We start from the raw sequence: 14,371 nt of genomic DNA on the forward strand, positions 1-14,371 counted from the left end.
TTTTAAAACACATTTACACAATGAAATTGTATGTGCTAATTCTATCACATAAACAACAGTTTTAGCTCCCATCTTTCCTTTCTGCCTAGTTAATCCTTATTCATTCTGCACCCTAGATATTTTGGAATTTAAGACAAATTATTCCATGAGGAGACATCTGTTTGAAAGGAATGTTGTAGAGTTGCCTCATTAGAAATGTTGAAAATAGATATTTTGAGTTAATTAGGCAGTGAATATGAGCCTGATGTACAGACACTTATGCTTTATAGATAAACCAGAAAATTCCATCCTAATTTATTTCATTACACGATATCATTTTATCTTTTTTGATAAATGGCAGTTGATCAGTTAATGTTAATTGTCTCAATAATAGTTTGAAATACTTAGAGGCTGAATTTTTATTCCTTTATCTTAGCGTAATGTTCTACACTGAGAAAAATTGAACTAAATCCCATTTTCTGGCATGAACACACAGCTAGATTTCCATTCAGTAATTAATATGAGATGTGATGAGATTCACTGTATTTTAAGATGTCTTTTTTATTCCTTCATATTACAAATATAGTTCCTATCACATAACTTTGTTTGGCAGAAGGAGCCTTTGATATTTCACTGTGTAAAATAAAACTGTCTATTGGAACAGGCAGATTTTACTTTCCACATGTTCAGACACACCCATTCATTTATTTAAAAAATTGGGGCTTCATTTTTCTTTCTGCTGAAAATACTACATATAGTAACTCATATAGTAGCAAACCATCAGGTGCAGCCATATTGAACATTTCAAAATGACTTGAGCTGAATGAGATTTCTAGGAATTGCAAATACACCATACTGACTTTTATTCCAGTCACATCACATTGATAGTTTTTCTATTAGGTTTAAGAACTGCAGTTTTGTTATTAATTTCTGATTTTGCATATAATTTCCTAGTTAAGAAACATTTTCTATGACTGCTGGCTGCCTTCAATTTAGCAGTTCGAGTCTCATCGGCTCAAGATTGACTGAGCCTTCCATCCTTCCGAAGTCGTTAAAATGAGGACCCAGATTGTTGGGGTCAATATGCTGACTCTGTAACCTGCTTAGAGAGGGCTGTAAAACACTGTGAAGTGGTATATAAGTCTAAGTGCTATTGCTATGTACCACATTATATATTACTCAGAAATATTTTATGAGAAATTAAATGATTCTTCAAATGCCCATATAGAACCATAGAAATTCTGCCATTAGGAAGTGTGTTTGAGTTCAGCTTATCAAGAATGGCAAGAAAATTACAGCTTTTGTTCCCAATGATTGCTGTTTGAATTTTATTGAGGAGAAAGATAAAGTCCTGGTTGCTGGCTTCGGTTGGAGGGATCATGCCGTTGGAGACATTCCTGGAGTTCGCTTCAAAGTTGTCAAAGTAGCCAATGTTTCTCTACTAGCCTTGTACAAAGGCAAGGAGAGACCCAGATCAGAATTCCTGTGGTGCTGTGAATGGATCTAATAAACATTTTTACTTTAATAAGGTTTCCCTAATGAGTCTTTCATAAAATGGCCCAAAATGTGTGGTCTACAAATTTTTCATGATGCTTTTGACTCAATTCTTACATAATATCCTAGAGTTACTTTGCTTGTAAGAAGATCCTGATGAGTTTAAGAGATTTTCATTAGTTTGCATCAATCTGAGTACAACTTCTATTGTAAAGCGGTCTATTTTAAATCAAGAAAATGAAAATTTTAAAGTTTATTTTGTAATACCAAGACTGCTAAGCACACTATATTTTCTTTGATGTAGTAGTATAACAAGGGACAAGCAAAGGTAAACAGAATAAACTATTTAAGTAAATAAAACCTCTATTTTAAACTTTCCATAGCAAATTCTGGTGCTTCTGGACCCCATTTGTAAAAAATGTGAGCAAAAAAATGAATTTAAAATATTAGGCAAAAGATTATTAGTCTAATAACTATTAATTTGAATTAATTATTCAAAATTAGAATTTAAAGGAAAATTGGCACCCTATGACCAGTAAGTGCCATTCGAACTTCAAATGGTCATAGTCGAAGATTGCCTTGCCTCAATTTTTTTGTTATTTTAGATTTTTTTTAAATCCCATGTCTAGTATTTTTATATTGCAAGGTGGCAAATATATCTGATACTCCTTCCTCCTACTTTCTCCATTCAACAACCCTGTAAGGGGTTGGGGTAAGAGAGATTGACTGGCCAAACCTGTAGCCAGGCTATTTTGTCATATATCTATCCTGTAAGTTCCTCTCTTGTAGATGGGTTTTGTACAAGATGTTTTGGGATTCCTATTTTCCAAAGGCAGTTCCACAGCTTGACTCAACACAATTAAAGGCCTTTCTTACAATAAAAAAAAAAGTATTTTCAATGAGGATAAAAGATTAATGTACCTGGAACCTGTTATAAAAAGTGAATCCTCTAACAAAAGATTAGATTAAAAATCTTGCTCAAATTCAAATTTCCCTAAGTCCTAAATAATATTGAATAAGCTGATAAAAACTGTCAATTAATGCTGATTTGTCTCAGCCAATTAAAATGGGCAACATATTATGGAGCAACTTTAATTTTCTAATTGTACCTCTTATATTTCTGACCCCTTCCTTCCTATATAAGTCCACTGTTGTTTTATTTGCTCCTCTCCTATATTACTATGTTATTTTTCTTTTTTCTTTTATTCTTTCAAGAGGTACAAATGGAACTGTCCCCACCCTTATAATGTTTTATAATTGGGGATGGGAGTAGGAGAATAACCTATAATAATATTTTATTCATAAGTTAAATAAAAAATAAACTGTCCATACCTCTTAAAACCACTATTAAAAGCTCTGAAAATAAAGCTCAAATAAAGCTTGCTGTATTATTTTTGTGACTTGGAAACAGACCATGGAACACTGGCTAGATTCCCACCTTACTCTAAGCCACAAAGTCTAGAAATGCTGGATTTGCACAACATGAACTGCCCAACCATACAAATCATACTACGGTTTAATACAAGACATGAAGAGCTATTGACTCCCAGCTCTTAAAAGCTAAGATTTGTAACTGTAAAGGTCTTGCAATACAGTTCTGACATTTTAGGAAAATACTGCACTTTGGATACTAGTGTCTGCCAGAGTTGACTGCTTTTGCCCAGAAGAATGACAGATGGAATCTTTTCTTGAAAAATCAGATCTTCATACTTATTATCTGCATACAACAGATTCAAAGTGCAATTCAGACATTTTATGTTGCAGTGTTGAGTTGATCAAATTAGGATTTGTTTCAGCTTCAGCCAACAGAATGTAATAGTTCAAACATTGCTTCAGAAAAATTAAAATAATGAAGAGAGATTGAATTGTCTTTCAGAATAAATTTATATACTTTCTTCTCAAATAGAAATAATACCACTTGTAATGTTAAACAGCATATTACAAGAAAATGCAGTTACTATTTACAGTTTTATTATCAGTCTGACAGAATAAAGAAATTAAATCCAAATCAGTGCATTACCAATATGGAGTTATTATTTATCCATATGTGCAATGAAATGTGTTAATACAAAGTTCAGGAAAGCACTCATAATTTTAAATCACAAAGCCATACCTATCACTACAAAAATATTAATCCAGAAATCTTGTGTACTCCCTAACATGTAAGATTTTTTCACAAGCTGTGGAGTCATTAAAATTTGAAAATGTACATATATAATCCAATTTTATGAAGTAAAATTAAAGTACGTCACTATTTAAAAAGTGACATTACCTAATGGGATACATGTTTCATGATGCATTATAAACTCTATCAAAATATTTGAATGCAGTTAGTTCTTGGTTTTAACAAAATCATGTGCTTCTTTGAGAAGCATGTCCGTATCTTCATCATCATCTTGACAATCTGGTTCCCAATCAGAATCTTCATCAGTAGGATCACAATCTTCCTCCTCGTCATCATCTATAAAACTGTCGTTCAAGTTGTATTCGTTTGGTTCACCATCATCATCACTCTCATCCGCAAGAATACTTCTTACTATATAATTTTCAACAATAAAAAATTAAAGCCTTGGGTTGCAATGAGAGTAATACCAATATGGAAACACAATTTGGACAGGTGAGAAAAAGTTATTAGAAATTGCATGAAAATATGGTACAGTTAAACTGATGGAGCCTTGCCTCTTCAATCTGTTTATTGAAACAAGAGAACAAGTCCACTGGTATCTTATCTTATTTGATAATGGAATCGCTCCAGCTTTAATGTTCTTCCATGCAAAGTACTCAAATTCTGATTTGGAAAGACTATTTGATCTTATCCCAATTTCTCAATAAACTTGAAAATCCATTTTTGTGCACAAATGCTAATTGAATTGATTGTCACTATTCCACATTGATGGCCACCAAATTCCTCTCTGATTTCTTTTGGCCTAGGCAATAAATAAATATTTAACTAATATCATTACATCAACTAAAACCCATTTTAACTTTTTTTTTCTGAGTCAAATATTCACACAGCCAGTATTTCTTGCTAGCATTCCTTAATAGCATATAGACAAATTTTACTCTTCCGGAGAAGTAGTAGTGAGGACTTATAGTATTCTTTTAAAGACTTAACAGGCATTTTAACAATAATAACTGATGGAAAATCTGGAGATTTGTATTTTTAGAAATTATTGGCTTAAAAGCATATTTTAATCTCAGTGTCTTTGGTTTCAAGTTCCAGTTTACAAATCAGAAATTTGCAAACTACTGAAACAAAATAACGTTGCACAGTACTAAAGATATTGAGACTTTACACATTCAATGTAATAGATGGGATATTATCACCATATTTAGAAAAAAACTCATTTAGATGAGAAGCCTCAAGATATGTATATATTGTACTATTCTGGGTTAGTCAAAGCTATTTTTAATTTTTTTGTCAGTTTAGTTTTCTTTCCTAAGGCTCTCCTGGAAAAAAAAAAAGAATTACTATATAACTAGTTCTCAACTTACAACAGTTCATTTAGCGACTGTTCAAACAACGGCACTAAAATAAGTGCATCCCTTTGGTCATGTGATCAAAATTCAGCTCCTTGGCAACAGGTTCATATTTATGATGGTTGAAGCGGCTTTTGCAACCTTCTGACAAGCAAAGTCAATGGGGAAGCCAGATTCACTTAACTACCGTGGTTGCTAACTGAACAACTGCAATAATTCACTTAGCTATTGTGGCAAGTAAAGTCGTAAAATGGGGCAAAACTCACTTAACAAATGTCTCACTTAGCAAGATAAATTTTGGGCTCAATTGTGGTCATAAGTCGAGGTCTACCGTATATACAAAAATGATTCCATTTCCCAAGTGTGTCGATATGAATTTAGATTTTTTTTTCTCTAAAGATACATATAAATCAGATATCCTGGAATGAAAACTTTGCAGCATTCCTAAGAATAGCCTTTTCAATTTCCTGTATCACAATATATAATACAAAACTACTGAGCCAGGACTGCAGAGAGACTTTAGCCAGGTCACATAGTTCTTCCAAGAATATTTGAAAATGACAATGTGAAGTGCAAACATAAGTTCTAGCTTTTGATAAGCTTTAACCTTCAAAAAAAAAAAAAAACCACTAGGAAGCAACAGACAAGTGAGTGAGCTGATCACAATTTTGCTCCAGTAATCCCATTTTATTTTTCATTCTTCATTTTGCCTGAAACGATATAGTTGGCAAGAACAGGCAATTGGGGACAGAATGTGATTACATCTTCTACTATCTTAGAAAAGAGAACATTTTGTATGCCGGATGATGAAAAACCCCAAGTCCTCTTTGTTGCATTCTAATGTAATCAAGACCTCTTTCACTCCTGTTACGTTTTCTGCCCTCTCTATCCTTTCATAAGTCTGGCTTCCTCTCTCCTCACCACTGGATCATTGCTTCCTTTACAGTACCAGTATTTAAATGGAATATAAAGAAGCATAATCTTCTTTCCTCTTCTTGCCTGCTTTACAATTTCAAGAGCAACTGTCCCCTTCCTTCCCTCTGCAGAGTGAAACAAATAATTTCATATAGTCAGTTTTGTCTCTTTCCTTCTTATCTAGCTGTATTTGAACATTACTTCTTTTAAGCACCTTCAACAGCTAACTATTGAATTGCTAATATACTGCACTTTAAAATAATAATGATAATGATAATGATAATGATAATAATAATAATAATAATAAAATAAAAACTCAATTTCTGTAAATCCTTTGTTTTCATCTCTGTTGCAGACTTAACATCTTATATGAATGCTCTCCTTTGAACAGTGATCCAAAGTTACTTGGTTTTTTTCCTAGGAAACATGCTACTTGTATTTGTAGCCTGATGTAACCAGAATTCAATTTGCTATGGGTAATTATTTCTCTAGTACATCAGTAGTTCTCTTTCTAAAAATCATGCCCTTGAAAGTAAATTATGTGATTAAGTCATGGGTCCAGGTTTAAAAAAATTAGCAGCAAGCGTACGGTGACCTGATTATGTCACACAACAACCGTTTCCCTGAAAATAAGACCTACCCTGAAAGTAAGTCCAAGCTTGATTTTTACACGTGCGCCCAATATAAGCCCTACCCCCCAAATAAGCCCTAATTAAGATCCTGCCCACTCTAAAGTGGACGGGTAAAAATTAAGCCAGGGTGGGGATGGGGGTGGTGGAGCTGCCTACTATTTACCTTTGGACAGTTGTAGCCAGGCCTCGTGCACCCCAACACCTGCCTTGCCAGCCCACTTCTTCTGCAGCTAGTAAGGCTGGCAAGACTTTCCTGAAGGCCTCTGTAGCTAATAACAGATCGATCCGGAGCTGTTATCAGCTGCAAAGGCCTTCAGGAAAGCATTGCCGGCTGCAGAAGTTCCTAAAGGGCCCTGACAGTGAAAAGGTTAGTCAGTAGATGACATCAGGGGTGGGATTCTACCGGTTCTGTCCACCTCTGTAGAACCAGTTGCTCCGAAGAGCAGCAGACATAGAACTGGTTCTATGTCTGCTGCTGTTGTGGCCCGCCCACCCACCCGGCCTCTTACCTGACCTTTATTTCCTGCTTTTTCAACTGCAGCTGCTTTGCGCGACACAGCTGCAGTTGAAAAAGCAGGAAAAAAAGGGCTTTTCCAACCACTGCGCACTTGCACGCAGCACTGCTCAGCTGTCCGGACAGTTCAGCAGGTGGTAAATTGCACTTGAGTGATACTAATAGACAGAACTGGTAGTTATACCAGTCAGATCCCATCCTTGGACGACATCCCCCCAAAATAAGACCTGGTGCCTTTTTTGGTAGCAAAAATATATACACTGCTCAAAAAAATAAAGGAAACACTTAAACAACACAATGTAATTCCAAGTCAATCACACTTTTGTGAAATCAAACTGTCCACTTTGGTAGCAACAGTGATTGACAATCAATTTCACATGCTGTTGTGCAAATTGAATAGACAACAGATGGAAAGCATAGGCAGTTAGCAAGACATCCCCAATGAAGGAGTGGTTCTGCAGGTGGTGACCACAGACCACTTCTCAGTTCCTATGCTTTCTGGCTGATGGTTTGGTCACTTTTGAATGCTGGCGGTGCTTTCACTCTAGTGGTAGCATGAGACGGAGTCTACAACCCACACAAGTGGCTCAGATAGTGCAGCTCATCCAGGATGGCACATCAATGCGAGCTGTGGCAAGAAGATTTGCTGTGTTGTCAACATAGTGTCCAGAGCATGGAGGCGCTACCAGGAGATAGGCCAGTACATCAGGAGACGTGGAAGAGGCCGTAGGAGGGCAACAATCCAGAATCAGGACCACTACCTCTGCCTTTGTGCAAGGAGAGACAGGAGGAGCACTGCCAGAGCCCTGCAAAATGACCTCCAGTGGACCACAAATGTGCATGTGGCTGCTCAAATGGTCAGAAAAAGACCTCCATGAGGGTGGTATGAGGGCCCGACGTCCACAGATGGGGGTTGTGCTTACACAAACGTATTGGTATTTGCCAGAGAACACCAAGATTGGCAAATTCGCCACCGGCGCCCTGTGCTCTTCACAGATGAAAGCTGGTTCACACTGAGCACATGTGACGGACGTGACAGGGTCTCGAGATTCCATGAAGAACGTTCTGCTGCCTGCAACATCTTCCAGCATGACCAGTTTGGCAGTGGGTCAGTAATTGTGTAGGGTGGCATTTCTTTAGCCCTCCATGTGCTCGCCAGAGGTAGCCTGACTGCCATTAGGTACTGAGATGAGATATCTGAGATACTCAGACCCCTTTTGAGATCATATGTTGGTGCGGTTGGCCCTGGGTTCCTCCTAATGCAAGACAATGCTAGACCTCATGTGGCTGGAGTGTGTCATCAGTTCCTGCAAGACGAAGGCATTGATGCTGTGGACTGGCCCGCCCGTTCCCCAGACCTGAATCCAAATGAGCACATCTGGGACATCATGTTTCACTCCATCCACCAACACCACATTGCACCACAGACTGCCCAGGAGTTGAGGGATGCTTTAGTCCAGGTGTGGGAGGAGATCCCTCAGGAGACCATCCGCCACCTCATCAGGAGCATGCCCAGGCATTGTAGGGAGGTCATACAGGCACGTGGAGGCCACACACACTACTGAGCCTCATTTTGACTTGTTTTAAGGACATTACATCAAAGTTGGATCAGCCTGTAGTGTTTTTTTCCACTTTCATTTTGAGTGTAACTCCAAATCCAGACCTCCATGGGTTGCTAAATTTGATTTCCATTGATAATTTTTGTGTGATTTTGTTGTCAGCACATTCAACTATGTAATGAACAAAGTATTTAATAAGAATATTTCATTCATTCAGATCTAGGATGTCTTATTTTTGTGTTCCCTTTATTTTTTTAAGCAGTGTATATAAGACAGAATCTTATTTTCAGGGAAACATGGAACTTTTTCAGTTATCAGAATAAGCAAATTTCCAAAAGTTTGTCCCACTTCTAGAAAACATTTGTTCACTCTTACCATAAAACTTTTAAGTTAATTCTCATCTTTCTCAGCCTCAGTTAAGTAAATAAATTTTATAAATTAATATCATGTGTGCCATCAATGCTAAAGATGTTTGGGGGAAAATACAAATTCTCAGTTCTTCCTTTCCCAATAAATGTATGCAATAAAAATGCTATTGGTAATTTGGTTTCCAAATAGCAAGTTACTCTAAAAAGTATGTATTATAGATATTTGGATACATTAGAGGTCATTTCTATAACTGATAAGATGTTCCACAGCTTAGTCTACAAAGCCACAAGAAACATACTGTATATAAAAAGGTCACTATTTTATATTATGGCTCAAACTGCTTACAAAAGAAACCAAATGTCAAATCCAAGCATTACAATTAATCTCTTTTTACCTAAGAGAATTGGTATACTTACAGAAACGTTGATCTCCATGAACAGATTAAAATATGTCATTATTCACATAAGGGGAACTTCTTTAAGGGTATACAGGTTAGTCCTCCACTTATGACCACAATCAAGCCCAGCATTTAGTTATGGAGTGAGTTTTGCCACATTTTATGGTCCTTTCTGCTACAGATAACTGAATCACTGCAGTTGTTAAATGAATCATGTGGCTGTTAAATGAATTCCCCATTGACTTTGCTTGTCAGAAGCTAGTTGATCTGGTTACAAATGGTGATTCCATGATCTTGGGACAGTATACCTGTCATAAATTTAGCCAGTTGCCAAGTGCTCCTAGTTTGATCATGAGATCATATAACGTTATGTGTGAAAAACAGTCATAAGTCACTTTTTTCAGTGTGTTGTAACTTCGATCACTAAACAAATGTAAGTTAAGGACTGCCTGTACAAAGTATATATATCTAGCACGTCCATATCAATAGGATATTGAGAAAAATGCGCTTTCTTTCTAATTTTATAGGGCCTGTGAACAGTGTCACCTACATAAACAAACTGGGACTTCCCCTCAAAGCATTTTTATCTTTGTTTTATAATGATGGCTTTAGTAATTTTTATACTAATTTATCTGGGTAGGATGGTGACCAAAGCTAATTACTGAATTCCTCTGTGTATTTAGAGCAGTGCTTTTTTAAAATGTAAAAATGTCTCACCTTTTCTTGTAATTTTTGATCTTGTCTGCCTTCTTTCAGATTCTAGAGAAAAGAAAAAGAAATTATTACCAATAAAACAACCCAAACCGCTATGAATTTTATTAAAACGGAAAAGTGAAAGGGAACACCTGTTAAAATTCTCCTACTTATCTGCACTTCTTTAGAGGAGTTTTAACTATTCTCATATTGCCACCAAATCGCAGGAAGAGGCTTTATAACTTCTTTATTTATTTTGGTTCACAGAATAGCCAAACATGTTCTGTATCAGGGCTCTTCCAGTTTCAGGATTTTTTGGCCAATAAAAGTGTGCATTCTAAACACTTTACAAAGAAGCAAATCAGGCAAAGGACAAATTTCCGTTATGCAATATATGAAATGCATGTGACTATAAAGTAAGAAGTTGGAGCTGGGATATAAACATTACTTTGCAATTGGCACACTGAAAGATAGCATTCAAGCCATGGGAAGCGATGACAGCTCTTGGCCTGGATGAACTTGACTGTTCATACTTGAAAAGAAATATGCAAATAGTTAAGTACTTAAAATTGATACTAACACAGTTGATTTTTTTTATAGGAAACAGCAGATGACAGGACTTTGGGAGAAAACGATTGTTTTCTTTTTATCACAGTTGACAACTAGTTGTTCCTCTGTACTTTAGAGGGTAAGAGCTTGAAGACTTCATCTCAGGCCAACTTAAGTTGTAAAGGAGATTGAAGTATTTTTAGAATGAAAGAACCAAAGCGGATCTTTTTGCCTATTAGTACTAGGAGACTGTGTTATTCAAATTTTGTTAAGATTTGTGGCAAAAAGGAGAGGCATCGTTGTTTCACACTGTTTTTTATTGAGATTAAGAGTGTGAAATACTCTGCTCTGCCATGGCAAGTCTATACTTTATTATTTTCAAGCTATTTCTATGGACATGACTGGAATATAGCTTGTCATAGCAACCACACAGATAGGGCTACTAAAAAAAAGTACCCTGGCAATGAAAACTACTTCATCAAAGCCCTACCCCTTTTCCATGTATCTCATCCCACATTTTAAAAAGATAGCCATGCCCACCATCTTTTTATTCCCTTCCCCCTACCTGCTAAAGTTGCCCCTGTATCTTTCTTACCATATACAGCAAGCTCCTTTTTTATATATTGATACTGCAATAGTTTTACTCCAGTAACAAGAATAATAAAATCTCTGTGTATAATTATATTTAATATATTGGTGATATTTTATATGAAGTGCAAATGTGCTAGCACCATAATTCAATTCCATCAAAACTGTCCAGTTTAATTTTTTAAATCCCTGCTGCAATTTCCCTGATGAATATCTAATTCCACATTAAGATTAGAATCTGGTTTAATTTTTGTAGAGGCTCGCATACTGCTTTGCCACCTGAATTTTTGGCTTATATTAGTTTTCATTCACAGTTGCCTGAGTTCTTTAACTTTGTGAATTTATGTCATTATGGAATGTAGTTAGTAATCTATAGTAGCTTTAAATTTTACAACTTAACAGCTACCTCATTTCATGCTAAGAAAGTTTGGTTAAACCTGAAGAAATTCATCCTTGACAACAAAATTCAAAATATTTTAAATATAATTCTCCACTCTTATTGTGACTGGCCATCTTATCCTTCTCACTTGCCAATTGCTTAATTAATAGCTTCTGCCAACTTATGGATAAGTCCTTAAATCTGCTTGATTTAATATTCTGCTGGATGGAAAAATTAACAATTTTGCCATGAATTCTTTTTGTTTGGCTTAACCATTGGACCTAAAAGTGCTTCCAGTAATTCAAATGTATGGTAGCTCAGAAGAGAAACCTTTTGTTAGCTGGCAAGTAATCTGAGATTTGCAAAATACTCACCAAACTTGGTTCAAATGACACTTCTGTTCAATCTTTAATATCTGTTAATTTTACTAAAATATATTGTAATGTGTTATATTAGTGTAGTTTTAATAAGCAACATTGTTTTTGTTTAATTTATAGACAACAGCCAAATCAAACTACCTGAACTATAATAAGAAATGTTAGAATTTCCAAAATCATATCAATTCCCATTCTAGCAGAATTGCACTATACTATATGAGCAACAACACTTCCATAGTACTACCTCAGCACAGGTAGTAATTTACCTCATTAGTTACATTAAGAAAAATGTATTCTCCATATACATTAGGATAAAAGCACTTTACCTGGAGGAGCTGTGTGTTTATATTCCAACTTGTGCTGTGGATTTTTTCTGCAAGAGAAAGAGTTAGAGAAGATAAAACTGGGGTTTCCATCTAATCATCTGAAATTTCAAATGAAAACAAAAATCAAAATCAAAGCAAATAATTCTTCATCTTTGTTTTAAAGGGAAGCAAATCAATTACAATCATACTAGAAATATGATTTTCTCATTTTGAAAAAATAACTTTTGATCCATTCATTTTCTAGTGGAGTGGCAACTTTAGCCAGTTCCGTTTTTACTGATAAAGGTTTCAAATATTTCTCAATCTATCATAGGTTCCTATGCCTAAGATTCCTCCTTGAAGAATAATTGGGGGGAGGGGAGAGATTGCAATATGTTAGTCTTTTTAGGGGCCTGCAACCAAAATAGTGTGCTCAGAATGCAAGGGAAGTAACTGTTCTCCCTTGATTCTTGGCATTATTGGAGGCTCCACAAATAAAGCAATGGATATATATATATATTTCTTTTTCTTAGCTGGCAAGGTATGTAGTACATTTGCAGGGAGTGGGGGTGGTGAGTTTGATTTACTGTTCAACTTTGAGGGAAGAACAGTAGATTTGCCCAGTGTGGATGGTTGAATGCCATCTACTGAAGCTTGAACCATTAAACCCAATTCTGCTGAGAGTCATGACAGAAAGTCAGTTAGATGACTTTTGTACTGAAATTATCATTATGGAATCCCGAGCTGCTGAAATCACAATAAGACTTATTTCCTATGTTGGGAATTTAGAGGAACAATCTACTGTGACCTTTTTAGTGAGCTACTGGTAATGAACAAAAGCCTTGGCTGTGTCTTTCTGCTAAATCAATGAAGCAAAATGGATGCTCAGTAGTGGTGGAAAATTCTCAGACCCTCTTTCTGAAAGGCATTCTTGTTGCCATAGGCACCTCAGTGTAACAAAATTTCCTCTGCAGAAAAGTCAACAAAAAGTTAATCTTCCAAAGATAAAAACCAACAAATTCTGCATGACAACAAAGACAAAAATGGCAAACAAAAAGAAGAATCCAGATGGTATAGCTGATATGGAAATCAAAAGAAAACTTAAGGGACAGACAAAAATTCTATCCAGTACAGTGGTGGGATTCACATTTTTTTACTACCGGTTCTGTGGGCATGGCTTAGTGAGCGTGGCAGGGGAAGGATACTGTAAAATTCCCAGTCAGAGGTGGTATTTGCTGGTTCTCCAAACTACTCAAAATTTCCCCTACTGGTTCTCCAGAACTGGTTAGAACCTGCTGAATATCACCTCTGATCCAGTAGCACATGCTCAAAGGGTGAACATTCAGCTAAAATATTCCAAAGTTTTAGAAATTTCCATCATTGTTTTGTAAAAGAGCATCATCCCAGATATGTCATATAAAAAAGCCACAATATAAAATCAAGTTTTAAAAAAGCTTTGAATAGGAGTTAATCAGCTGTTTAATAAAAAATACTGGATAATTGTCATTTGTAATATGCGCTGCTAAAAAATGTACTCTATAGAACTTATGCTGTTAAAATATGGCCCACCCAGATTCTTTCTAAAATGTAATTTTTTGCTGTAAACTATAAATTAAAGATAGGACTTACAACCAACAAAATTGGAATATATAGCAAAAGTCTTCTTGGACAAATCACTTAAGCTATTATATCTATCAGGTCTGTTATATCTAACAGGGACCTTGAAGATGCTCCATCAATCCAACCTAGCTCAGAAGGGATTGGGTTGCCCTGAATAGGGCCACTGGCCAACAACTGGAAAATGCAATAAGGATGGAGAAATAAGCCTTTCTCACTACTCTTATTGTCATAAGCTAGGCTCTTACAAGGCTCTCCCTTGTGTCTAGTTAGATTCACTCAGGCAGTATTTGACTGCAACTGTTATAGTCCCTTCCAGCAACAGGTTGGGTGAATGGTCTTCACTGCTTTTTGCTTTGGTATTTTTTTCTGTGATTTTAAATCTTGTATTTTAGATTTTATTTTTGGGGTTGTAGTGAATCTTTAATAACAACTTAGATAATCATACGTAATGTTTATTCAGGTAAAAAGTTGGGTCTACATGATTTCAATACATACAGGTAGTCCACAACCTACAACCACAA

The 14,371-nt window shown here is 35.9% G+C and overlaps 1 protein-coding gene and 1 long non-coding RNA gene across 2 annotated transcripts in view; one reads left to right on the top strand and one right to left on the bottom strand.

Annotated features, from left to right (window-relative positions):
* Window positions 1-1,213: 1,213 nt before the first annotated feature.
* On the top strand, window positions 1,214-2,362 carry LOC148127865 (uncharacterized). Its single transcript, XR_015740655.1, has 2 exons — window positions 1,214-2,266; window positions 2,318-2,362. It is a non-coding gene; the product is annotated as an uncharacterized LOC148127865 (long non-coding RNA).
* A 976-nt stretch (window positions 2,363-3,338) lies between these two features.
* Window positions 3,339-14,371, bottom strand: part of APLF (aprataxin and PNKP like factor) — a 37,644-nt gene continuing 26,611 nt past the window's right edge. The window contains 3 exon segments of the mRNA XM_087922263.1: window positions 3,339-4,009; window positions 10,057-10,098; window positions 12,252-12,298. Of these exon segments, the coding sequence (XP_087778389.1) occupies window positions 3,804-4,009; window positions 10,057-10,098; window positions 12,252-12,298 (295 nt within the window). The 3' untranslated portion in view covers window positions 3,339-3,803.

This window comes from Pseudonaja textilis, chromosome 1 (assembly GCF_049901715.1).
Source record: "Pseudonaja textilis isolate UNSWEBS1 chromosome 1, rPseTex1.2, whole genome shotgun sequence".
Lineage (NCBI taxonomy): Eukaryota > Metazoa > Chordata > Lepidosauria > Squamata > Elapidae > Pseudonaja > Pseudonaja textilis.